The 26,326-nt window shown below is 46.3% G+C and overlaps 1 protein-coding gene across 4 annotated transcripts in view; it reads left to right on the top strand.

The window, feature by feature from the left end:
• CACNA2D3 (calcium voltage-gated channel auxiliary subunit alpha2delta 3) overlaps nucleotides 1-26,326 on the top strand; it is a 781,459-nt gene that overhangs the window by 377,283 nt on the left and 377,850 nt on the right. For all 4 annotated transcript variants that reach the window (XR_014796705.1, XR_014796706.1, XR_014796707.1 and 1 more), the window contains exon 10: nucleotides 18,280-18,369. Coding sequence is in view for 1 of the 4 variants with exons in the window: in XM_084903113.1 (XP_084759239.1) it covers nucleotides 18,280-18,369 (90 nt within the window). In the remaining 3 variants the exon portion in view is untranslated. The remainder of the gene's footprint in view (nucleotides 1-18,279; nucleotides 18,370-26,326) is intronic.

Raw genomic sequence — 26,326 nt, 5'->3', positions numbered from 1 at the left:
AGGGGTTGGGATCACTCTCTCCTTTTATATAGTTTCCATTCATTGGTCAATAACAGCAACCAGTGCATTCTTTTTCTGAGCTCCTTTTTCACTTGGGGAGGAGTGCTGGGGAGCAGCATTTCTGGGCTGCAGGAGTCAGTCTGGTGCAAGGAGGTGCAGTGGTCCACAGAGGAAGCCTCACTCAGCCCAGGACTCCGGGGCACATGAAGAGAGTCACATTCTCAGAGGCCTCCTCTGCCCCATGCTGCCTGCATTGTGCTCCTGCAGACACAGCCCTGCACAGCACAAATGAGGGACTGGATCCCTGGGGTCTGAACCTGAGAAGACACAGCCTGGACCCTTCGCTCACCCCCTCCCAACCCTTCTTGGCATCAACTCTGAGCATGAAAGGCTAAAGTGAACACAATTGCTTGGTCTCTACATCCTTTTAAACAAAAGGCACCTGCCTCCCAGTTCCTCCATGGACCTCTGCTTCACGCTTGCATGCGCTTTGCTCTAATACCATTCAGACCTGAACTGCTTGGCATGGGTTTGGGGAAAGAGCATGTTTAGTTTGTCTTCGAAGTGAACTTAAAATTCTTTCCCATGTGGGCCCGACCGGTATGGTTCAGTGGTTGAGCGTTGCCCTATGAATCAGAAAGTCACAGTTTGGGGTGTGGAGGAGGCAGCCAATCAATGATTCTGTCTCAGCATTGATGTTTCATTTCTCCCTCTCCCTTCCTCTCTGAAATCAATAAAAATACATTTAAAAAATATTTCCCATTTTAGTCCTTGGAACCAGAGGAGCCAAGTGAACAAAAATGCAATTTTAAGGCTGTCACTAAAATAACATTTATATTGCCATTGAGATTAAACACTGGAGAAGTTCCAGGGCAGAGTAATCTGGGGCTGTGCAGTGGGCATGCTCACCTCCCCGTGGATTTCTTTCTTCCTGGTGCCTGCTGAGGGCCCCCAATTTTTAAAAAATATATATTTTATTGATATTTTATAGAGAGGAAGGGAGAGGGATAGAGAGTTAGAAACATTGATATGAGAGAGATATAGATCAGCTGCTTCCTGCACACCCCCCACTGGGTATATGCCCGCAACCAAGGTACATGCCCTTGTCAGGAATCGAACCTGGGATCTTCCAGTCCACAGGCTGATGCTCTATCCACTGAGCCAAAACTGTTTTGGCAAGGGCCCCAAATTTATCAGTGCACTCCACAGCTGCTCCAGGAGCACAGCATGGCAGGCTCTCATTGTGGAATGACTCCTGGCATGCGGCTGTTTTCATTTGGGCTCCCTGAATCATAGTAGTCTCCTCAGATCCCCAGCCACACCCCCCAAATGGTTTAAACAAGTTTCCATAATATCACCACGTACCTTTCAGAATACCCCCCCTCCCCCCAAATTCTGCTATTATTAAACGCTGGCGAGGATGCAAAGCAACTGGATCTGTCATAGGTTGTTGGTGGGAACATGATATGGTGCGGTCACTCTGGAAAACAGTTTGACAATCGTTTGTAAGTTGAAGCTACACTTACTACATGGCTCAGCAATTCTGTGTGTGGATGTGTAGCCCAGAAAAATGAAAACATGCCATAAAATAACCTGTCTGAGCATGCTCATAAGAGTTTTCATTGTAATTGCCCAAACTGGAAACAACCCACATATCCTTCAGCTGGTGAATGAATAAATAGATGGTGGTGTATTCATTCAATGGTGTTAACAGAAAAAGATCTATTTATGTATGGGACAACTTGGATAGATGTAAGGCTATTATGTTGGTGGAAAGAAATCTTAAAAGGCTGTGTATTGTATAATTCCATTTATATGACAGTCTCAAAATAAAATCACAGCAGTAGGGAATGATCAATGGTTCCATGGGTAGGAGATGGTGAGGAGGTGAATATAAATGGGAAGATAGTACAGGGGATTTCTGATTATGGTGGTGGTTACACCAAACTATTCATGTGATTAAACTCCATAAAACCATGCATTAATAAAATAATGTGTGTGGAAACTGGTGAAATCCAAATAAGTTTGATATTTTAATTGATAGTATTATTCCACTCTGAATTTCCTGGTTTTGATAATTATACTAATATATATATATATATATATATATATATATATATATTAGGAGAAGCTGGATAAAGTGTATCAAAACACTGTTACTAATTTTGTAACTTCTCTGTGAGCCTATAATTACTTAAAAATAAAAGGGTTTAATAATTCCCTTAATAGCAGCAAATAATTTCTGACTATTCACTAGTGTCTGATTTCTCAGTACTGTAATCTCTTTTGACTGTCCTAACCATCATGTCTGATGTGCTCTGTGTTCCCCTTTTTATTGGTGGGAGAACCCCAATATCCTAAATGTGATAAAGAGCAATAGGGCTAGGATTTCAACACCAGCAGCCAGGCTTCAGAGTCTGTGCATTTAACTACTATAAGGTCCTTTCTCCTGTACCAAGCTCTCTGATACAGACACCACCCCTACTGGGGATCTCAGTGGTGTTGCTGAAAGATGTGGCTTCCGGCTTACTTACAGTGAACATGGCTCTTGCAAGTTTAAAAGTGTCATGGCTCAGATTTCTTTACACAATAAAGTAACAGGAATGAATAAAAAGAATGCATAATCTCATGTAGACACGTGATATCAGACACTCCCTGGCAATGGAAGTGGATTTCTTGGAGTAGGGGGCGAAGCACTGTGGGGAAGTGCAAGGAGCTCTTGACTTTGAGGCTATTGAGCTGTGATCTGGACTCTGACACTTTCTGATGACTTTGGGCAATTTACTTAACCTTTTTGATCCGTTTTTCTTATCAACAAAACAGGGACTTTTGTTCCTGACTGAGCAATTGAAAGGGTGTTAGGGACTGAACACCCCTCCCTGCCCCCCAGATCCATATGTTGAAGCCTTAACTCCCATCCGCAAGCTAAGCAGAGGGGCCTTAGGAGAAACCAGCCCTGAACACCTATTGCTCTTTGGACTTGCAACCTTCAAGCCTGTGAAAAAATAGAGAAAATACGTTTTTGTTATGGAAGCCACCAAGAGGGTGGGATTGTGTTGTGGCAGCCTCCCACGTGTGTTCTTTTCCCATCACCAAGCAATTCTCCAATTCTCAGCTGTCTCCCCAACTGCCTTCTGATACTGTCTACCTACAATACTGTCAGATCCCACAGATTAATGGCTCAGTCCCACAAGATTGTACTCCTACCTGCTCCAGACACCAATTTCAAGTCCAGGTTATAACCTGTGCTTCTGATGGATTGGATATACAAGGGAGGCTCCATGGCCCCCTCCTCAGATCTGATTCATTTGCCCAAGGGACTTCCAGAACTCACAGAAACAGTTCTCTGGGTTTGCACCCTCCATGTGTTTACATGCCCATTTCCACAAGTTCACCAACTTGGAAGCTCTCCAAACCCCGTCCCTTTGTGTTTTTATTGAGAATTCGTTAAATACGCATCACTGGTGACTGAGCTCAATTTCTAGGCCCTCTCCCTTCCCTGGAAGGGGCAGCTGCTGAAAGTTCCAACCCCCTGTTCTTGGTTGGTTTCCCTGGCAACCAGCCCCACATCCTTCAGTGCTTTCCATTATTCACCTCATTAACATAAATTCGGGTGTGGTGGAAAGGGGCTTGCTATGTAAATAACAAAAAGACATTGCCATCACTTTTTATTTAGCTCTTATCATTTAGGACATCCCAAGAGTTTTAGATCTCTGCCAGAAATGAGGATGAAGACCAAATATGTATTTCTTATCATAAATTACAATATCACACAGCCCTAGCAAACATGTACAGGATCTGAACATATTAGAAAAGTAGGAAGTGCTGCTTGCATATCAAGCGACAAGAGTGTGGGTGGCAATCTAGCGTCCAAACACGTTCCTTAGAAAGAGCAAGTGCCTCTCTTTTTCTATTGGCCAAATACATATTTGAGGAAACAGTAGCTCCATGACAAGATGTTAATAGATGTTCTGGTGCGAACAGGGAGGGTGAGAAATGACAGATTAAACAAGTCTGTTGCATTAATAACCTTTTAGAGCTTTCCCTTAGAGCTGACCACTGGTGAGTGAGTTCAATCTGCAGGCCTGAGCAAAATGTGAACACAGCCAGGCTGGACTGAAATCTATGTTAAAATTGTACTGTGGGCAGGGTGTCTGTGAGTGGCAATTGCTTAGAGTTGAGCTGGGTGGGCATGGCATTCCAAGAGTGGGGATCTCGTAGAGTTGAGCTGTGGTTGTGAGTTATGTAACATTTTTAATTGTTGGCCATTTCTCAGATTGTATTTCTTTCCCAGGAAGTTACTTGAAAGATCTTCGATAAGCAGCATTGAAATGACTCCCTAAATTCTCTGCCTTTCGTTGTATGTCTCACTTCTGCAATGACTTCCTTCACGGACAGCATCTCCTTAGCCAAGGCTCTTTTGTCTTTGTTCTCAAGATCCTTAGGACGCCACTGAGACTCTAATCGTTCAGCAGTGAAGTCATCTTTCTTCTAAAGGGCTGACCAGCAGAGCCATTTTATTAATTTAGAATGTCTGCTCTCGTGCTCACATGAGACGTTCCCATCAAATTAGGAACATGGAATGATGAGGCTTGGGGCACATGGGTATTCAGTCTCCTCTCTAACTTGGTACCAAGGAGTGTCTGCACATTTGGACAAGAATTACCAGCTCAGGGAAGGCAGTGTTTCATACCTGGGGCTTCCTTCCTTGAAAGTGACATTCAGATCTTGGCAGGATGCAGAGGGAGAAGGCTGGAAAAAAGAAACGTGGTGCCTATTGCAGACTTCCTATTGAAATCATGTGGCATTTTCCTTGTTAAATGAATCTAGGAAGAACTACATTTAAAGGGTGAGATTTAAAGAAACTGCGCCTTTATTGTCTCATCCCAGGCTTGATCTCCGTTGTCCCCTCCCTATACTCTTCTTAGGGCCCCAGGGGAGGGACGTGGGACTCCGAGTAGGACAGGGGACTGACCAGGTGGCTTCCAGGTGAAGGAGGATTTCCTCTTCTGTACTGGCCAGGTATTTCCTGGTCAGGGAACCTTTGCTCGAGGTAGGCTGCAAGGCCCTTTGCCTCCAGATTGATTCAGGAAACTTTCCAGAATGCTTCCAGGCCATCCCATGAGTCATTGTTCTGGTGACTCATAATCATAGCCCACCGGAAACCAGAAGTAGCCTGAAGACCCTGAGCAACAAAGGACAATGCCAAGTAGACTGTGAAGGTGAAATTGGGAGGAGGGCATGGAGGAAGGGGGCTCAGGGAGGGTCTGAACCCCACACTGTGAACTTACTCCAGCTTCTGCCTTTGTTAGCTTTATAAGGAACATTATCCAGATGTCAGATAATTAGCACATTTTGCTATTTTTCTCTGCATGATGAACCTAATGATTTTCCTTGTAAAGTTCCTTTAATTTCAATTAGAGGTGAGTAGAGATGTGCTAATTAAATTCATGAAACCTCCTGCCTACCAGGCTGAGCAGCAGATCCCATCCCTCCCACCCCCAATACTCCCACTCCGGGGGCCTGGGAACATTCCCTAACAATCCGGAAGACAGCCAGCTGTGGGAAGGTAAAGGCCAGCTAATTACTTGGAGGATGCCTGGTGGCTAATCAACACACGGGAACCAGGTTTCTGAGTGAGCTGGAATGACTGGGATCACTGTAGCAGGTATAACTGTTCAGTAGTTCTTGCCCTCCTCAGACCAGCGGTCTGTGTGCTGAGGAAGGGCCCTTGAGTCCCAGGGGCCTGGGAACAAAGAGAGTGTCTCAGTGAAGCACTGTGACTTGTAGACTGCCTCTGTGGCCGGACGTGAACAAGAGCAGCACAGGGCATCTGCAGGTGGATCTGGATAAGAAACATCATAGATTATTGCCCACAGTAAGGGGATCAAAGGAGCAGGCCTTAGCACGGCTGATATTTAGCTCATTTGTGACTTTGCATCATTAAGACCTTTCACGATATCCATTCTGTTTATTAATTTGCAGTTTCATACTGCACATTTATTTATAAGGAGGCATTTTCCTCATCAAAGATATTCACAGAAGTTTATCTTTATTCTTACAATGGGTATTCACAGAAGTTTATCTTTATTCTTACAATGAGAGTTCATTTAAAAATTTTCCTTTGTGCATGGGTCATAAAGTTCCTTCTTGGAGAGAGCGCTGCTGTTCTGCTCACCTCGCCAGTGAAGCCTGATTTTCCTTGACTGGGAGCGTGCATGTTGTCTCTAAGGCTCGCTGTCGATTTCATGTCCTGTGATTGAAAATCCACCTGTTAATTTCCTGTGGATTGTTGCTGTTTTGCTCTGTAGCATGTGAATGGTCTTAGGCTTCTGTCCCTCTGTTCTGTGAGGTCCATGGCCTACCTGCTCCTGACCTGGAAGTCTATTTTATGAACCCCCCAACCTGCCATTCCATCTCAGCTCTGAGTCTTTGTCATCCTTAAGCAATCATGTTCGCTAATAATTTTGTTCAACACAAGCCCTCAATGTGGCCTACAGGTTCCTGCCTCCTCTGGTTCCTTCTTGGATCTCTGGATCCATGGTACACCATGTTCCTTTTCCCTTTCTGTGCTCTGGCCTCAGGGACCCTATTAAACTCATTTATGTGTGCTCCGCTTCCTCTTGCCACAGGACCGTGGCACACGCTGTTTCTCCACAATTCTCATGCCCCAGCCCTCTTGACTTTGTAATTCCTGGGCCCTCTCTTAGTGCTCCTATTGTGTGCCACCAAAGTACCACGATCCTTTCTGGATGGCACTTGTTACTCTTGTGTATCGGTGTGCTGGTCCATTGTGGTCTGTCTCCCCCGGCTGGCATGAGAACTCTATAGGCAGAAACCAAATCTGCTTTTGCTCCACTGCTTAAGTACAGAATGTGACATCAGATTGATTCTTGATGAATGTATACAAGCCAGCAGGCTTAGGATAGTGGGATAAAGGTGTACCATCAGGAAGGGAAGGAGAGACCTTGGTAGTGAAGCTGTCGGGTAAATACAGTCAGACTTAGTTCATTCATAACAGATGGGGTTGGAGCACATAGATGTCCTTCCTCTCCTGAGCCAGGGAATTTGAATTCTTATTATGGCCCTGGCCTAGCATAGCTTCTGCTTTAATAGAACATACCCCTCTGGCCTCTTTCATCAAATTCTTCTGACTCCAACCTTTCTTTCCCTTCCCGTCCTTGAAGTAAATTCCTGAGCTGTGTCTGGAAAGTACTTCCTCACCTTATTTCCTTGTCCTTCCGTCCATCACGTAATCGGAATAGAATTCCCACCACATTGTGTGCCCTTCATGAGTTTCTCAGGCTGTTCTTTACTCCTCTGCCCCTCCATCGGCCCCTCTGTGCTCTTTCTTCTGTCCTTCCCGCTTGTTTCCCAGGTGTGTACCCAAGGGAAACACAGAAGCTGCAGAGCGTGAGTGGTTAAGAAGGGGCTTGTATTGGGCTCAGGAAAATGGCCAATTCTAGGTGGAAAAGGAACAAGATGAGTTGGGAACATCATGCCTGTTGTGGCCGCAGGAAGCTGCTGACTACTGGCTGTAAGAGGACTTGGATGCCAACCTGAGAACAGGCTCCCACCGGCCACAAATGAGCAACAAACTGAAACACAAAATATGTGCTACAGTTCATGCTGACACTAAAACAATGACACAGGGAAAATGAGAAGTTCATAATGATGCTAAAGAAAAAAGAGGAAGCTCCTTCCTCTTTTGGACCAAGTTTTATATTTAAAACCAGTAAACAAACCAAGAGCAGCAAGCATTTATCCAACTTTCCACTGCAAATGGTTCCTCAGATAACTAAATTGTATAAGAGGAGAAGCTCCCATTTTTAGAAATTTCTGGGCATTTTTTATCTAATAAATAGGGGTGATGGAATAATATAATATGTCATTCCCAATAAGTTAATGAACCTAGGCATTGAGGACAAGTGGCTGCCAGAATAACAAGGAGACTACCAGACATTAGTCTGAAGGGAGTAAGAGCATCCTCAATGAAGTGCATGTCAAATGGATACCTACTTACCTTTTTGTCTACCTGCGACAGGCATGCATAAGTAGTCAAAATCAAATCTGATCAATACACTAAGACAGGGGTCTTCAAACTACGGCCCGCGGGCCACATGCAGCCCGCAGAGGAGTCTGATCCGGCCCGCCAGGTTTTTTGGGCAGTGAGCGCAGCCGAGGTGTTACAGTAGGAATTAGTAGTTCATATAGTCCGGCCCTCCAGTTCTCTGAGGGACCGTGATCTGGCCCCCTCTTTAAAAAGTTTGAGGACCCCTGCACTAAGATATAGGGGCCAGAGGGACATGTTAAATGTCATCCAAAGAATGCAATGAGCCAAACTCAGATTCTGAGGTGTTCTTCATGACAAACAACTTTATTACTTCAACAAAAAAATTATCATATCTAATGAGAAAGTAATATGCAAATTGACTATCACTCCAACGCAAGATGGCTGCCCCCATGCAGACACAAGATGGCCGCCACAAGATGGTCATCAGGGAAGGGCAATTGGGAGGGACTAGGACTTTAGGGGATGGCAGTTAGGGGCAATCAGGCTGTCAGGGACATCAATCAGGCTGGCAGGGGAGTGGTTAGGGGGTGATCAGGCTGGCAGGCAGAAGCGGTTAGGGGTAATCAGGAAGGCAGGCAGGCAAGCACTTGGGAGCCAGCAATCCTATCGGGATTGGGCCTAAACAGGAAGGTTGACATCCCTCAAGGGGTCCCAGATTGGAGAGGGTGCAGGCTGGGCTGAGGGACACACACCCCTGTGCATGAATTTCCTGCACCAGGCCTCTAGTAAGTAAAATAATAGTGAAGGAAGTCTAGAATGAGATACTTAAGTGAATCCTCAACCAATCACAATGCATGATCCTTATTTGAATCCTGATTCAGACAGTGTGACTGCTTGACACAGGTGAATCGTGTACTGTGCATTTGTTTGTTAAAAGTCTTTCTCTTTCAGAGACATATTATATTGCCATAGTCACAAATTAAACAAGATGGGCCTGCGATGTGCTTCAAGATAATCTGGATTGAGGTGTATTAATCACCAATTGTGTGTGACAAATTACCCCTCCCTCCACTCCCAACCTCCCAGTTTAATCGCTTATTACACAGCATCTATCATCTTGCACAGTTTCCGAGGGAGAGAACGGTGGGAGTGCCTTAGCTGGGTGGTTCTGGCTCAGGGTCACACCCAGGCTTCTCTGAGGACGTTGGCCAAGGGCTGCAGTCATCTGCAGGCTGGCCTAGGATGGAAGAGCTGCTTCTGGGCTCATTCATGTGGCTGCTGGCAAGAAAGCTCAGTTCCCTGATAGCAGTTGGTTGGAAGCTTAGGCTTCTCCACATGGGCTCCTCATAACAAAGTGGTTGGCTTCCCTTAGAGCGAGTTATCTAGTGGAGATCAGCAGAGCAGCCACAATGGAAAACCAGAGTCATTTACCACCTAATTTTGCTCGTGGCATGCCCTCACTTCAGCTGTGTTCTCTTGGTCACAGAGCCAGCCCTGGCGCAGTATGGGCATGGATGGCAGGTGGTGAGAGTCAGGGAGGCCAGCTTGGAGATGGCTACCACAAGGGAGATGGAATTAGGTAGTGGTGGGACATCACTAAGATGAGAGTCTCTATTAATTGGTCATGGAAATTTTCTATGTGTTGTTGGTTTTTGTTTTGTTTTTTTGTTTTTTTAGGAAAACCACAAAATAAATATTTTAGGACCCGATGCTTAGATTTAAGCCCCCACTCCACCATTCATTAGCGGTGGGCACCAGGCAAACACTCCAAACCTGTTTCCTCCTTTATAACATGAGGGTAGTGAGGGTGCAGTGCCTCCAGGTAGTTGTAAGGCTTGAAGGAGACACCAGTCAGGAGTCTCAAGCCAAAGTGGGATGTAGAAAGTACCCTATAAATATTAGTTGTCAGCAGTGTTATCTTCTCTTTTGCCCAGTCTCTCTCTTTTTGCTAAGCCTCAAACCATCCCAGGACCACCAATTTTTTGGAAACACTTTCCTTTTACTTTTTAGATGCATATTATGATGTGCCTTGAGAAAGGCACCATTTATTTGTTTCCTTACCATGCATGTTTTCCCCTCAACATGCTGCAGAGTAAAGCACATGCTCAGTGTGTGTGTGTGTGTGTGTGTGTGTGTGTGTGTGTGTGTGTGTGACATGTCAGTGTGATGTCTTTGCTACCCAGGCCATCAGCACAGCTCACTAAGCCTGTGGAAGGCAGCACCTCTCTCACAAGCTCTGTCTAAGTTGACTGAGCCATAGTTCTTGTCTGTCCAGCTTCCCCTCCTTCCTCTGTCTATAGACATTCACTTGGTGAAGGTCATGTAACACTTAGCCCGGTTCTTGCCATCAACCTCAAGTTCAGAAATGTGCATATAGTCCAGGTCTGAGTCAGCCAAGGATCTCCTCTCTGGCCATCTGGCCGATTTAGAACCAGACATAAAATCCAAGCTCTGCTAATCAGATTCTCTCAGAACTTTTTTGATAAAAATTTTGCCGAAATTGGTCTGGTATAGTTGACAGATTTAGAAAATAAAAAAATAAAAAAATAAAAAATAAACAAACAGCGTACCCAATTAACTTTAGATTTCAGATAAACAATAAATACAATTTTAGTAGACTATGTGTTGTTTATCTGAAATTCAAACTCAATTGGGTATCCTGTATTTTGTCTGGTGACTCCAGCTCTGACCAGCAGGCAGATGAGGCCAGAAACATATAAGACCTATGAAATGGGCAGCTGTGTGGTCAGGACCCTGATGATGGAATGCAGGATACACAGGACCAGGTACTCAACACACAGGACCCAGCCTGTGAGCACCTTGGAATCCCTGGTCCCTGCCTGCCTTTCCAGGCTTTCACATGACGTTTCTTTTGTTATATAATATATAGAGGTGATTGGGGGAGGGTGTGGGGGGGGAGAGCGGTGGGAGGGGCTGCTTATGTTTTTAAAATTTTGATTTGGATACTTTAATAGGCAAAAAAAACAAACAACAACAACAACAAAAACAACAGTGCTATTGCTGCCCTATTACTAAGACCTACCCTCTACTGATTTCTTTCTATATGCTGGACTATGTCTGAATGTCATTAAATTGTCAGAGTAACTCTATGTGGTATAACTACAAAAATATTGACCCAATAGCTTCCCTTCTATGAAGCTATTATATTGATATTAGTATACATATGCACTAAAACCCTCTGATGTGTATACAAAGAATGTTTACTGTAGGAATGCTTGAAAAAATAAGACTCTGAAAACCTAAATTTTCATCAGTGTGAGACTGGTTAAATAAATGTTGATCTATGTCTAAAAATGTCACAGCATTCTAGAGGGTATTAGCTTATTCACAGACTTGAATAAGATTGGAAGAAATTTAGGCAATTAAGGCTAATACTCATATAATTTGGCAAAATACAGAGACCACTAAAATAAATACATTTTAAGGAAATACAAGATTTATGAATCTATATGAATCTTGCAAGTGGTCATACAGAAGAAGTTGCACTTTTGTTGTTTTGGGACACACCTTTGCCAAGCCTTTATGGAAATAAACGTGGCCTCCCCTGAATGGGCCACTGTAGGGCACATCCACCAACCCCTGGACAAACTCCGAATGAGTGTCCTTACCACCCCACACTGTCTTCGCTGGGCTGTAGCTCTGTGTTTGGTGTGAAGGCCATCACCCGGACTGTGAGGGGATGCTTTGATAAAGATGAGCCTGCACAGCACTCTCCCTGGACACTCACTCTAAGGTCACATAGCTTGGCATCCAGGCTTCCACAGAGCTCAGAGTCTCGTTGGGAAAGGACTGGCACTGTGACTTCTGTCTGCTCTCGCACCATGCAGCCGAGAAAAGCAATCTCCTTTCAAGAGACACATTGGAATCCAATGAAGGTCTTCATAAAGTTTATAAAAGATGAACCTGGTCACTGGGAATTGTCAGAAAGATGTGAAGGGTGAGGCTTCTGTTTGCACGCATGCCCTCATGCTCAGCTTGGACACAAAGCAGATGCTTCCGTAGCATCGGTCTCTCAGAGATTCATGGAGCCACTCCCTCAGACACCGGACTGGGAGGACACTGAGCTAATGGGAAGTGGCAGCCAGTCCCTGGGACCCAGCCTTACCGCCTGAAGAGTGAGGAACGAATGGACTGCTTTGGTGGAGGCATCTTTTCCGCTGTTGATATTTCCAGATTGGAGAGAATTGCCAGACCCGGGCTCAGTCACCATCACACATGGCCCAATTAGTGTTCTTGCTTTGGAAATGAGCTTGTAGCGACTCTGACTACCTGGTATGAAATAACACTCACTGTTCACATCCAGGAGATCGATCTCCTCCCTAATTTGGCATTTGCATTAAACAGCTGCTACCCTCAGACACTTCAATTTGTTCTAGACGACATGAAGGAGAGACGGGGACCGGCGCAGACGAGGCCCCACCCGAGTCTGCACTTTCTCCCCTAAATTGTAAACATCTGGGCTGCCTCTTGAGCACCAGCTTTCTCGGGCCATTCTGTTTTCATGTTTGAGAAACACGGTGTCACCGTCTGCTTTCCCCACTGGAATCAAATGAGAATCAGATTCACCGGAGCCCAGGCTTTGAAGTAGCAGCGTCGCTAGATGGTTGCCTCTCCTGGAAACTCTATTAACTGGGCATCGCCCTCGGTCGCTGTTGCATGTGCACGAAATAGGCAGGAAAATCCAGCCGGGGGTTGCTCAACCTATACTGGAGTCTGGGGAGTCATCCCAGGGTTGGGGCTGGGAAGGTGTTGCCAGGAGGAATGATATGAGAATTCTGAGTCCATATTTATATTCAATCATCTGTGGTGTAGTACCCTAGTCAGGCCAGAAGACAGGGGCACACACCCTCCGGGCCTCTGGCAAACGGGTTTCTGCTGTTTGGGTTTGGTGCTCAGTGCTGATGGGACAGCTCACAGGCTTCCTTAGACATTTCAGTGAGGAATTTGACATCAGAGTGAGATGGACATGACCGTCGGGACACTGAATGAACTGACGTTAGCGATATCCCCGTTTTAGAAGAAGGCAAGTGCTGCCATGTGTGTTCCTGACAGAGCTGAAAATGAGCGCCTCAACAGGGCTCGCTTATTCTTAGCTCCCTCATTTCAGTTTGGTGCAAAGTCACTGCATACAGCTGAGCGCTTCTGATGCGCCCGTGTGCTGATAAACCCAGGAGGAAAGGCAGACTCCTGGACAGAGCTCCTGTGCTCACTCGTGCTCTTGTTCCACTGGGCTTCATGTACACATCACAAACTCAAACATAAAATGATTAAGGATTTCATGGCGATGACTGCAAAGCATTAAGCCAAGCATGGCACCTTCTGAGCATGGGATGGTGGCTTTGCGCAGGACCAGGCAGGCTCTGGGCCCTGCATGCTGGGCTTTATAGGAACCTTGAAGGCTGTGTCCCCTGCTGGGGGGCATTGCTGCTTGAGGGTTCAGATATCGGGATCAGTCCTTGGAAACCTGCCTTCCTCATGCTTGTTCTGACATCGTGGGCAAAAATTTCCCTATTCCGAGTCTCCATTTGCTTATGTATGTAACATGGGAACATGATAGCAATTTGGGGGAGTTAGGATCTGTGAGGCAATGCAGGAAAAGCAGTGCCTGGCATGCAGCTGCCACCGAAGGACCTGGGCGGCAGTCCGAGAGCCTTCCCAAGGCTGAGGTGCCTCAGTGCCCTCGTCCACACCAGGCGGGTACCAAACTCTGATGTGCCGGACAGCAGTCACCTGATGGGCATCCCTGACAGGGGCTGCCAGCCTCCCCCTGCGTCTCCCCAGGAAGGACCATTGCTACTCAAGGGGTCTTGGATGGGGGACAGTTTTGTCCACTTTCATGTTAATCCCCTACTCTTAATTGGCAGGATTCGAGCATTTCCTGTAATTACAGGGACAGGAAAAAACACGGTTGCTGTTATCACCGAGTGCGTTATCATTATTGATTCAAGGAAATCAAATGCCGGGGAGGGAGAGGGTTATTCCAGCAGGACCCTCGGCGGCCTGGATGCTGTGTGTGTTGCACGGAGATAAGCGGCCTGGCTGTGCGGTTGGCACTCGGGCACACGGAGCCGTGGCGCTCGTGCCGCTGCACCTCCCCAGGCAGTAAGCCGCCGTAATTGCTTTGGAAGCCGGGCCTGGTCCCGGGCAGAAGCATATGCTGCCTGCGTGCCTGAAGCAAAGATAAAGAGCCACCCTCCGCCCCCTTCACTGAAGTTTAATAATAAAACGGAACTGTCACCACTTCCAATAAATTGTTTATTTTAATTTAGAAAAATAATGGAAGCTGGCCACCTTCTGGCACACAGTTGCTGAGGAGCGTCTGCCTGGCTCAGGCCGTCCCAAGTCCTCTGTTCTCTGGAGCTGGCTCTGGGAGACACGCAGGTCTCGGTGTCCCTGACATCAACCACGTGCCCCTCTCCCCATCTAATAAAACCTGGACCTGGAAGGGCAAGATGAGTCATTTTTCAAGGTGTATTAGATGGTAAAGTTGCAAACCAGGAAGATGGCAGAGAGGGAGTTTTGTAGGAATTTTTTTTTTTAAGTATTGCTTTTAGTGAGTATGAAACTCTAAGTCTCCCATTTGTCTGCCATCACGGTCTTTCAGATGACTCCTCTTTTCCTGTGATATCCTTGAGAGGTTAGCCCAGCCCCCTTGCATCAGGGGAGAATGAAGGCTCCCAGGAAGGAAGTGTCTTACACAGGCTGATAGCAGGGCAAGCGACCAGTCAGGAGCTGGAATTCAAGCCATGGCTCCCACCTGCTTCTCTGAGGCACCCCTGCAGGAGCTGTCCCATCCCCATTCCACAGGGGGCAATACTAAGGCCTGAGAGCCAAAGCTACTTGCCTCGGGGCCTCATAGCCGGTAAATGCTGTAACCAGAACCTAGGAAGTCTCCTGCAACCTAGTTCAGCAGTTGTTTTGTTTTTCCTGGGGGTCCACAGGGTCTATGTACCAACTGCTTCCATGCAATGATTATAATATGATCGCATTAAATATAACAATTTTTGAATCTAGAGCAGTCACAACTGGGAGTAGAGAAGAGGAATCGTACTGATGAGAAGGCCGCAGGGCAGTCAAAAGGCTTCTTCGTTCCCTTTCAGACACAACCCTTGGGGGCATGTGGTTAGGATTCTCCAGCAATCTCTCCATGTCATGGGAGTGAAAGCGCACCCAGGGCATGCTGGGTACGCAGTGCCTTGCTCCCTGTGTGAAAACCATAAGATGCAATGATAGTGGTTAAGAGGGGGTGGAGGGAGTGGCATAGATGACATGAGGAGGGTCATTGTAATGTAGGAGGAGCTTCTGGGAGGTACTGTCTCAGCCAACTTTATGTGATGGTCGTGGTCATCAAGGTCCTGTCCATTAAGTGGCCCAAATCCTGCTAGATCTGGTCGGGCAAAAAGCAAATCTGTTGGCTCACATACCTGAAAATGCTAAGCAGAGCTGGGTCTAGGGGCTCAGCCATGTTCTCCTGGTGCCATCTTGCCCCCTCCATCGTGGGCTCTGCTCTGCGCGGCTGTTACCTTCCTCAGGTGAGCTCTTCCTGGGCAGTGGCTAGATGGCTGCAGGCAGGACCAGCCTCCCTCCCTGACCTGCCATCTCAGTGGGGCATCCTCTTCCCCACATGTCAGTGGAAGCCCAGGGATTGTATCCTGTGCCCATGCCTGACCTAGGCAGATGGGGTGGAATTCACAGATTGGTTGGGCCTGATACATGGGCCCACCCCTTGATCTGGGAAGGAGGGAGAAAGGTGTTAGCCATACCTACACCACATAAATTATGAGCGGTGGGGGAGAAGGAAAATCAGAAGAAAGGGGATCGATGCTGGACAAGCAGAAATCACACGTATCCACTGGCTGTAAGCCTTAGGGTTTCCTCTGACTGACAGTAGGTCATTGGCTTGATGAGGAGCAGGTGCTGTGTCTAGGCCAGTGCTGTCTGAAAGAACTAACTATGCAATGGTGGGCATGCTCTTTCTTCCTCACTGTCCCGTGCAGCAGCTACCAGCCACATGGGGCTATTAAGCCCTTGAAATACAGCTAGGGAGAAAGAGGAGCTGAGTTTTTAATATTAGGTCATTTTAATTGTATTTAATGTAAATAGCTCCATGTAGCTCATGGCTCCCTTGGTGGACAGAGCACTCCTGGTGAAAGCCAATCAGGGGAGAAGCTTTCCTGAAAGGCAATATGGGTTTTTGTGTAACAGGAGAGTTGGGCCGAGGGTTTAATGCAGCCTGGAGGTCCAGGGGAATGAAGCTGACTGGGTTGAGGGTATGGAGGAGGACCAAAGGCAGCTTGGATGCGAGGGACTTGGAAGAGAAGGAAACAAAAAACAAGTTCTTCATCTGTGGTACCATTTGGAAACCCTTAACCTGAGGAAATGTTTTTCCATCTAATATACGGACCAGATTTGTACCAGGAAAAAACAAAGTCACAACTGACCTTGTTACAAAGGCCAATCCCATGACATGTTGTTGCATTTTACCCCTCAGTGTCCAGTAATGAAAGCAACCATCGCCCGGAGCGCTTTCTCCACAGGACACGCAGATACACATGGATTAAAAGGAAAACTAAACAGGGCTGCTGTCTTATTAAAAAAAAAACACAATACTGTGTAAACGGTGTGACTGAGCCCAATGAAATGCAGTTGACAGAAATGACATCAGTGAACAGAATGAACTTGTCAAAGCAGGCTCTGGTCACTGCCGCGGGAGCATGGGGCTGGTTAACGAGCAGCCTCTGTGAGCGGCATGCTGGGCGTGCGTGTGACACTCCCCAATCCAGAGTCCTCTCAGTGGCCACCCCCCACAAGTAGGTTCCAGATGGTTGTGCTTGGTGAAGGTGGATCAATCTGTTCTGATTGTCCTGATTCTTTTGTGGCCAGGACGCCTGGGCTTCCTTAGACCCACGTACTGCCCGGATTTGTTCACGAGGGGTTCATGTAGGGCGTGTCAGGTGCTCTGTGTCCTGCCGGACTGTGAGCACCAGGCAGGAAGAACAGATATGCCCAGAGCTTGGTTCCTGGCACTGTGGTTTTTCTGGTTCCAGGGCCTTCAGCATTTCTCTCCCCCATCACTCAAGCATCTGAGTGACCATCTCCTATAGACTTGGCCACAGCTCAGACACAGGGATGAAGAAAGAGCATTCTGGAGCCAGACTAGCCAGGCGTATGCCAAGGTCATGGCCAGTACCTGACATACAAAATTCTAAAACAAAAAACAAAAAACAAACAAACAAACAAAAAAAAGCAGTAGGTGTATATTGGAAAGAAAGAGGGCATTAAAGTGGGTGAAGCTGACATGGGAGGAATCTGGGCCTGGCAGCTAGGAGGTGAGTGGATTTGGGCATGGTGCTGAGCCATAGTCTCTCCATTTGACAGGTGGGTGAGGAACCTCACAGGATTGTTCTGAGGACTCAGTGACCTGGTAGTTAAGAATCTAACATGGAGCAGGCTTTGATAACCAGAGCTGCTCTGAACATGGGGTGTGGTTGCTGTGAGGGCCAGGTGGGCTGGGGAAGGGCTTGAGGGTGTATGAATAGCCCCGGGGTGAACGATCCCCTTTGAATCCAGCCTTGATTCTTGTTCGGCCTGGGTGTCATTAAAGCTGAATGGCCTTGAGGAGCCCACTGAAGCTCTAGTCCCGTTGGCCAGCAAGCCTGCAGTCCATCCCTGTGACAGTGGCCTGGTGTTTCCTGAGGGGGCACAGGCAGAACAGTGTCTTAGACCCATTAATCATGACCCAGAATCCATCCCTATGACCTGCTCAGATTCTGTGATCAGTTTCAGTGTCCCATGGCAGATGTGCCATGAGTGGGTGTCACCATTTCAATGCTGATGGCATGCTTGGGGCATTGTTTGGAACCAGGGCATGGCAAAAGAAAATAGAAAAAAATAATAATCCTAGACCCAGGAAACCGCCAGCAAAGGTTTTCCATGAGCCCACCCTTCCTGCCTCCTGGTGACTTCTCTGACCCGTTTTTCCCAGCACACGGAGTGGATGCCTTTGGGAAGAGAATTCCCTTCAATACAAAATAAATGGTTTCAGAATGGGTCAGCTAAAAAAGAATGCCAGGCACCTAGTCTGTGTGGACAGAGGCTTTGGTTCAGTGGACATCACACACACTCAACACATCCCTGGGCACGTGCTGGGCTCCTCTTGCCCATTTGTTGGAGCAGCAACAAATTTGTTGGGGCATTTCTCATAACAGGGCAAACACTAATGGGTTTTCTGCTTTTTGTTTCAGCACTTCAGGGAGCACCTGGACAAACTTTTTGCCAAAGGCATTGGGATGCTGGATATCGCTCTGAACGAGGCCTTCAACATTCTCAGCGATGTAAGCTCCTCTCTCTTGTCCAACAGACTAGATGTGATTTATGTTAGTTGTGGACCAGCATTATGATTAGGCCTGGCTGTCGCTGAGCAGTGTCCATGCACAGGGTTGGAGGGTGAGGTGGCCAGCCATGTGTGAGGTCTGGGGAAGCAGGTCCAGTGGGGAGGTCAAACCAGCCCCATGCTGGGCAGAGTTGGTGATGCAGTCTGGTTGGACCCACCAGCCATGCTTTTGGATGCAGAAATATCCAGACACCTTATAAGGCAGATTTCTTTTCACCTGAGAAACTCCATGTCTTCATAGAGTAGACCCATGAGTGCGACGATGTTCCCGAGGTTTAGGGGGTGCTATACATCTCCTCCCTTCCCCTTGGAGATCCCCAATAAACAGTACCATAGCCAAAGCTCCTATAAGTACTCCAGGAAATAATTCTGTGTAATCAGCTGTGTCTCACACTTTGAACAAAGCTTTTTTTTTTTTTTTTTTTCAAGTAGCACCTGCTAGCATCCCAGGCAATGCGTTGGTGTTGGGCAGGTGATTCTTTTCCTTGAATCCACCTGTCTGTAGCTAGAACCACATGTGACTTTTGTGTCCCCATTGCTCTGAGAGGGTGGTGGGGAAAATGATGACTGTCTTCATCAATGCAGTTCCTGATCATTTATTTAGATAACATGTATTGTATGCTTTATAATGTCAGACAAGACCATATGGAACAGAATTGGCAACTGTTTGCCTTCATTTACCTTGCATGTTAGTGCAAAGGTCAGCACAGTTTGGCCCATGAGCCATATCCAGCCTGCATGTGTGATTGAAATGCAGCCATGTCCACCTGCTTGTGTATTGTCTGTGCCTCCTCACGTACTACATCGGTAGAACTGGTTAACTGCACCAGGGACTGCATGGCCTATAAACCCTAAAATACTTACTATATCAGTCTTTACAGAAGGTGCTTGCTGATCCCAGTTCTAGTGAGCAAAGACAGATGAGGTATGTTTCCTATGAGGAAGGTAGCACCATGTGTCAGCATGATGGCAGTTGCTGTTTTGTACAGTGAGGCCAGGGAAGGTCTCTCTAATGCAGTGATGTTGCAGGAGAGACCTGAAGGAAGTGAGGGAGTAGCCATGTGCATACTTCCGGAAAGAAGCTACTAGCAAGAGGAACAGCGAATGCAAAGGCCCTGAGGCAGGGATGGTTGGTATTTTTATAATACCGCGAGGAGACAAGAACAAAGTGAGGATGAGAGATCATGCTAGGGAATGAGGTTACGGGGTCGCAGGAGCCGGACCATGTGGGGCGTTGCAGACCCTGGCAAGGATTTTGGCTCTCCCTCTGGCTGGGATGGAGTCATTGTTGTCTGAGCAGAGGATGGCACATTGGGTTTCAGCAGCATTTGGCTGGCTGCTGTGTTTAGAAGCAATGTAGGTGGGCAGAGACAATAGTAGGAAGGCCATTCAATCATCTGGGTGACAGATAATAATGGCTTGGATCAGGGAGGCAGCAGTTGAGATGGTAAAAAGCAGAAAAATAGAAAGCACTCTTGGTATTTCAAACAGCAGGAGTTTAATTCTGAGAATTGGTTGCACCAAGGATGGAAAAGCTGAGATCAAACAGGGAATGACACAATCCACAGATGAATGCCAGCAGGAGGCACTCCTCTCTAGGCCAGAAGGGACAACAGGAGGGTGCCTACTAACTGTGGCCCGCCAGAGGGGCAGAACCATGAAAGGCGTGGCATGGAGAAGATAGTGCTGGAGGAGATTCAGCCATTGCCAAAAAAGTGCCATGCTCTTACAGCAGAGAGAAGGGAGAAATCGCTCAGAAGCCTGGCTTCTCCTGGTGTCCTCCAGTATTCTTCTGCAGATAAACTTTGTCAAGACTGCTAGGGAGCCGAGACCGGTATGGCTCAATGGATAGAGCGTCGGCTTGGGGACTGAAAGGTCCCAGGTTCGATTCCGGTCAAGGGCATGTACCTTGGTTGCGGGCATATCCCCAGTAGGGGGTGTGCAAGAGGCAGCTGATCGATGACTCTCTCTCATCGATGTTTCTAGCTCTCTATCTCTCTCCCTTCCTCTCTGTACAAAATCAATAAAATATATTTAAAAAAAAAAAAAAAAAAAAGACTGCTAGGGAGACTTGGGAACATGGTTTTCAGGAAAAAGGCCTGGGGTGAAGCTGAGAGCGAACAGGCCCTAAAAAGGTGGCCACTGTGTTGAGGTGTTGCAGGAGCTGCGAGGCCTGCAGAGGTCCTGGGCCTCACTGCTCTGAGCCTCCAGGCAGCGGTGTGGGGCCGGCTGGCCCAGGTGGCAGCATCTAGCCAACACTGCACACGTCCTCTGTGGTGATCAGGTATGCCCAGTTCCCAAACTTGACTTGTTCCCACTCAGCTACACTGACCTCTCAAGCCAACGATAGGGTCTGATTCTAGACTCCCTTCTACCAATACAGCTGTTGGCACCCAGAAGGCCATTTGGTCTCAGCACTGAGCCAATGCCACAACTGAAGAGAAGAGAAAAATAAGAAGGGAAGGTGCCACACCAGCTTCTTCAATGTAAACTCAAGGCCACCCCTCTCAGTCACCCCAAGGGGCTGTCAGCTAGGGATAATTAACATTTATGCAAGCCTCATTGTTTAGGACAGTGCCTTTATGTTAACACCTTATTAATAACTTGGAAGCATACCTGGCCTGAGCAAAGGGCCAAGCTGCACCTTTAAGTTCCGGCTTGGATGCTGGATAGATGCCTTCTCTGGACTTGAAGATGCGGAGCTCTGCCTCTCAGCTGGTGCTTCTAGGAGCTAATATTGAAAGGACTTGGCACGATTGGAAAATTGGCTCTTTTTTTTTTTTTTTTTTATCTCCAAAGCCTCATATCTGCAGAGGGGAAGGCTACTTTGAGCTGGGGAGTCCCTGTTTGGGAACCTGCCTGCAGTGGACTTCTGTTCTTCTGCTCTTTGGCAGAGGTGGTGCAGGAGTGAGAGTTAGAAGAGGCTTGTCCTCTGGTGACGTTTGTGGCCTCTGGAGTCAGGCAGGCTGGGCTGAGAAGCCTGATTCTGTGGCCTTGAGAAAGCTGTGCTCAGTTTCCCCTTACTTTCCTCACCTGTGAAATGGGGGCAGGCGTAGACCAAGCATTGGCCTCCATATTTGGGAGGCCCAGTGCCAAATGAAATGCAAGCCCCTTGATGGAAAGTTATTAAGAATTTTAAGAGCGTGACAGCAGGGTTAAGCCAAGTGTATGGCGCTGAACAGCTGTGCACGTCACAGGCCAATGAAGTTGGGCCTGGTAGACGGAGGTTGGGAAGTCAGCATGGGAAGCGGTGCCTGGTCCCCTCTCAGCGGTGCTGGGCTCAGTTAGCAGTGCCATCTCTGTGACTAGGGACTCTAGGCTGCCTCAACTCTGCCAGGCTGCCTGTGGTTTCTAGGAGTTACTCCCCCTCCAGATGCTTTGGTCCTAGTCTCTGCCCAAGGCCTCAGGAACATCCTTTGTTATTGGTGGAGAGAAGTCCTCATCTCTACTGGTTGCTAGTGGAGTAGGCTTCTTGCAATATTCTGAGAAAAGGAATTTTCTGAGACTTGCATGCAAGAATGAAAAATTGTGTGTGTGTGTGTGTGTGTGTGTGTGTGTGTGTGTGTGTATGTATATGCATTCAAACCCCTGAGTTTCCAAGGTTCCATTTCCCTCAGTCAACTTCATAAAAGAAATCCCATTTTGCTTTCATAAGAGCTAAAATCAAAGCCAGTATCCAGAGTTTCTGTTCCATGTCAGGGCATAGTCCAATCCAGGCTAGTTTAGTTTGTGCTTCTCATTGTGATCCATCAGTCCATTGCCTGTGGGGTCTATAAAGAGAACATAGGCAGAAACAAAGCCAAAGGGGCCAGAGAGCCAAGAGCAAGTCAAGAGCATGAGCTCTTTTGTCTGTATCCCCAGATTTTCATGGGCTACAGTGGCCCTGTCCATTCTGGTCAATGATCACTGTTCCCAGGATTGACTGACAGCAAGCACCTTCCTGACATCGGCCCGACTCACTGAGCACACACCTACCCTCCACTTTGTCCAGTCGCCTTCCCTAGCAATCTGCAGGGAATGGGCTGGTGGTTCCCTGGGCAGTGTGAAATTGCAGCCTCTAATATCTGGCGTCCCCCTTGCTCCTTTCCTATTTTTAATAACTAATTACAATGGTATCCCTTTCATCTTCCCCTCTCTTCTTTTCCTTGTCCAGTTCTTTTCTCTTCCCTTCCCTTCCACTTGCCCATTTTGTTCTCAGACACCTCTAAGCCAGTGTTTCTCATTGCATGCTCAGTTGAATGCTGACCTTCCAAGATGCTCCCCCATAGGTGCTGTGATCAAGGTCGTGAGATACGCGGTGCACTTGGACACATTAAAGGCCTGGAAGTCCTGCAATTAACCGACCTTTTGAAATATGTTTATGCCAGTATTCAAACGTAGTGACCCAGGAACCCTTTATATCATGCCATACCCATAGGATTAGAATCTTGCACAAGTCACAGTCTAAGGAGCACACTTTCAGGCATGGGGTCTTTGTGTACTCCAAGAGGGTAGATTACCCTCCCAACACTTCTACAATCCAGAGACTTCACCAACACATGGCAGATTTCCTCCCTTGAATCCTGCTGAGAGAAGTATTTTTGAACCAGGGAAACCTTCCACATACCTACCTGCTCTGACTCACCTGGAAAAATCCTCTAGGGCCTGGTCAATCAGAGAAAGTTATGGGCCAAATGTAAATCTGGAAAGTAAGAAACAGAAGGTACAAAAAATGTTACAAAAGGTACAAAATGTCCCTACTTGAGGTTGGTTGACAGTTGGCACCATATATATATATTTTAATGCACATTTATCCCATAGAGAAAGACATTTCCATTTTATCTCTTGCCATTGGGCTTTTAAATAGACAAACACTTTGAAAAACACAAAGGTTGTTAATCTCTCATGAAAATGAAACTCTAGCTATATTTTCCTTCACTGATATGATCTTTACGAGATGGATTTCTCTTCCTGTGTATTATGCCTGCCTTTATAAGCAAATATGAAATAAAAAGTTATTTCTCAAACACATAAACACACCTCTCCCCCCTCCTCCCTCCCCCCCGCCCCTCTCTCACACACACACACACACACACCTGAAATTGTGACTGTGCCTGAAACTTAGAATAGCTCATAGGTAACTATAACCAAATGCAGTTAATTCTGTTTTGCATTTACCTGCTTTTCAGTTTCAGTATTTGCTCAGATGACTTACAGGCTTGCAGTTACTGTACAAACAGCTTTGAAAGGAGCATTCAGATACCCTTGTTAAGACCCTCCTGGCTGTATATCTCAGCTGGCTTTGTAGGAACCCAGAGCCAGTTTGCTACAGTAGTTAGCATCTACCTTGTCATGTGACAACCGCAATTATCTTTTTGGCAATGAATATGATCTTTGCAGTGATTACCTTAAAAAAATTTTTTTCTTAGCCAATTAAATAAAATTCGGTGACATTTCAAAGACTGTTAATCACAACCAAATGCTTTAAATGTCAGGATGCATTGAAATTTTCTCCGCTAACTGATGAATCACTGAGCTAATTGTAGTTCATCATCAGGCCCTTGTCACTGTTATTATTATGGAAAACACTTTCATCACTCTTGCTATTCAACACACACAAAAAAAGTTCTAGACAAATATGAAGAGAAGAGATAGTACTCATCAAAGCATTTGAATTTAATTGCGTTCTCCCAAATTCTCCAACTGTAGATTGCTGCAGAGAATACCAAGGATGCAGCCAGAGAGGAAAATGAGGTTTTTAAATAAACAGCTCTGGGCATCCTTCTTCTAGTCTGCGTTATTCAGATAACTTCATTTCCCCCCTCGTTCTTGCCTTTTATTTGGGAGAGTTTTTCCAGGATGTTTTCAAAAGAGTTGCATGAACAACATCCCCAAGCTATCCTGTCTTTTGCCTTTCTGCAGCCTCTGTGACTTGAAGCATAGATCACCTTTATTCCATGGCCTGCTACTGGGTTTATTCAGTGGCTTGAAGGCTGTGTTGGATGCAAGCTCCCCCAAATATCTCCGAAACAACCTGTTGATAAGACAAGGCTACAAGGCTGTTTTCCTTCCTGCAGGAAGGAACCAGGTGCACTCTGACCATAAGATCTTAGCGATGTCTCATATGGAAAAGACCAAGTTCTTTACTGAGACTGATTGAAGTCTGACTGAAAGAGTGTCCTTAAGGTGGGGGAGAAGGAAGAGGCTGGTTAAGAACCAGTAAGAATCCTAATATACTAGTGGGATTGGTAGATGCAGCAAGGGGAGGATTTTGAGATGGGAGTTCAAAGAGTCTTAGGTATGAATTGTCCTTTGATGCTTTCTATTCAAGAGTTGATGGATCTTTCAGGAAGTTTCTGGAAGAAGTGGTAGATAATGTTATTTGCAATTTTTATCTTTCTCAGCGAGTTTTCTAGAATATTGGTATGTCAATAAAGATGATAGGATAGTAGTTATGTGAAGCTTTGTGGTGTGATGATTTTGGTTGTCAGGATTTCTACCTACTCATTTGTGTCATGGGCCATGTCTGCTCATTAATTCAAAGATACCTGTCCAGTCTGAGATGCAGGAGTGGCTGCCAGGGCCGGAACTTAAATGAGATCAGTGTCTAGGGCACAAAATGTAAGGAGGACTCACTCACTCTCAGGGGCGTAGCCCTGATAATGCCAAGTGACCCTGGAAACCTGGACAGGATGGAGACAGGAGAAGGAAATGGACATTTGTGGAGTCTTACTATGTACCCCTATCTGCTCAAGGATATTTTTGGGAGGCTGTAGAGTGTGCTGAATCTGGGAGTGCAAATCTCGCTATGGCAGGTAGTAGCTGTGTGACCTTGTTAGCTAATCTCTCTGTGCTTCAGTTTCCCTGCCTTGTAAAATGGGGATAATGATATTACCTACCTCAGAGGCCTTAGTAAAGGTTAAGTATATACTTATAACCCAGTATATAATGAAATTTAACCTGTGTTGTAGCAAGCATGTAAGCATAGTATTTCCATCATATAAATGAAGAAAAAGACACTCTGAAGTAAGAACTCACCCCAGGTGCATAGCTTGTGGCATAGGGATGGGGTTAAGCACTTTCCATTATGTTATGATACACCATTGATGTTGCCAGTTGGCTTTGCTCTGTCCCAATGTCACAAGGCAAGTCATTCCTTTCTTCCATCCACCCATCCATCCATCAATTATAGTCTTTCAAGTTACTACAACTTTAATCTCTATATCAGACTTCTAAGTGCATGAAGACTGGGCATTAAACTTCAACTTGAATGTTTTATTAGCTCTTTGGTTCACCAGGAGTCAGCAGCCAATCCAAAAGAAGCTTCTATCCCTTTCCAGTTTCATGGTCAACAGTTTGAACATGCTGGGCACAGTCCCACTGAGTGCCATTGTATGTACTGTGTTTTTAAAAATATGTTTTTATTGATTTCAGAAAGAAAAAGAGAGGGATAGAGATAGAAACATCAATGATAAGAGAGGATCATTGATTGACTGCCTCCCGTACACCCCCTACGGGGGTTCAAGCCAGCATGTGCCCTCACCAGGAATCAAACTGTGACCTCCTGGTTCATGGGCCAACACTCAACCACTGAGCCACACCAGCCGGGCTGTATGCACTGTTTTTTTTTTTGTTTGTTTGTTTGTTTGTTTGTTTTTCCCTCTCTGGAATGCCCTACCCCAGACACTCACTTCCTTCAGAAGTTACTCAAGTGTCACCTTCTCAGTGAGGTCTTCCCTGACAACTTTTTCTAAAGATACCCCTTTCTCATGTCCTATCCCTTTTCTCTCTTTTCTTGTTCCATCTCTTAGCATCACATTATCAAACATCCAACATAATTTACTTTGTTTTTCTATGTCTCCACAAATAGTATATAAACTACACAAGAGAAGGGATTTTTGTATGTTATATTGCCAGCG

This window comes from Pipistrellus hanaki (assembly GCF_964339955.1).
Source record: "Pipistrellus hanaki genome assembly, chromosome: 13".
NCBI classification, from domain to species: Eukaryota; Metazoa; Chordata; class Mammalia; order Chiroptera; family Vespertilionidae; genus Pipistrellus; species Pipistrellus hanaki.
This window is presented reverse-complemented; position numbering and strand designations above follow the sequence as displayed.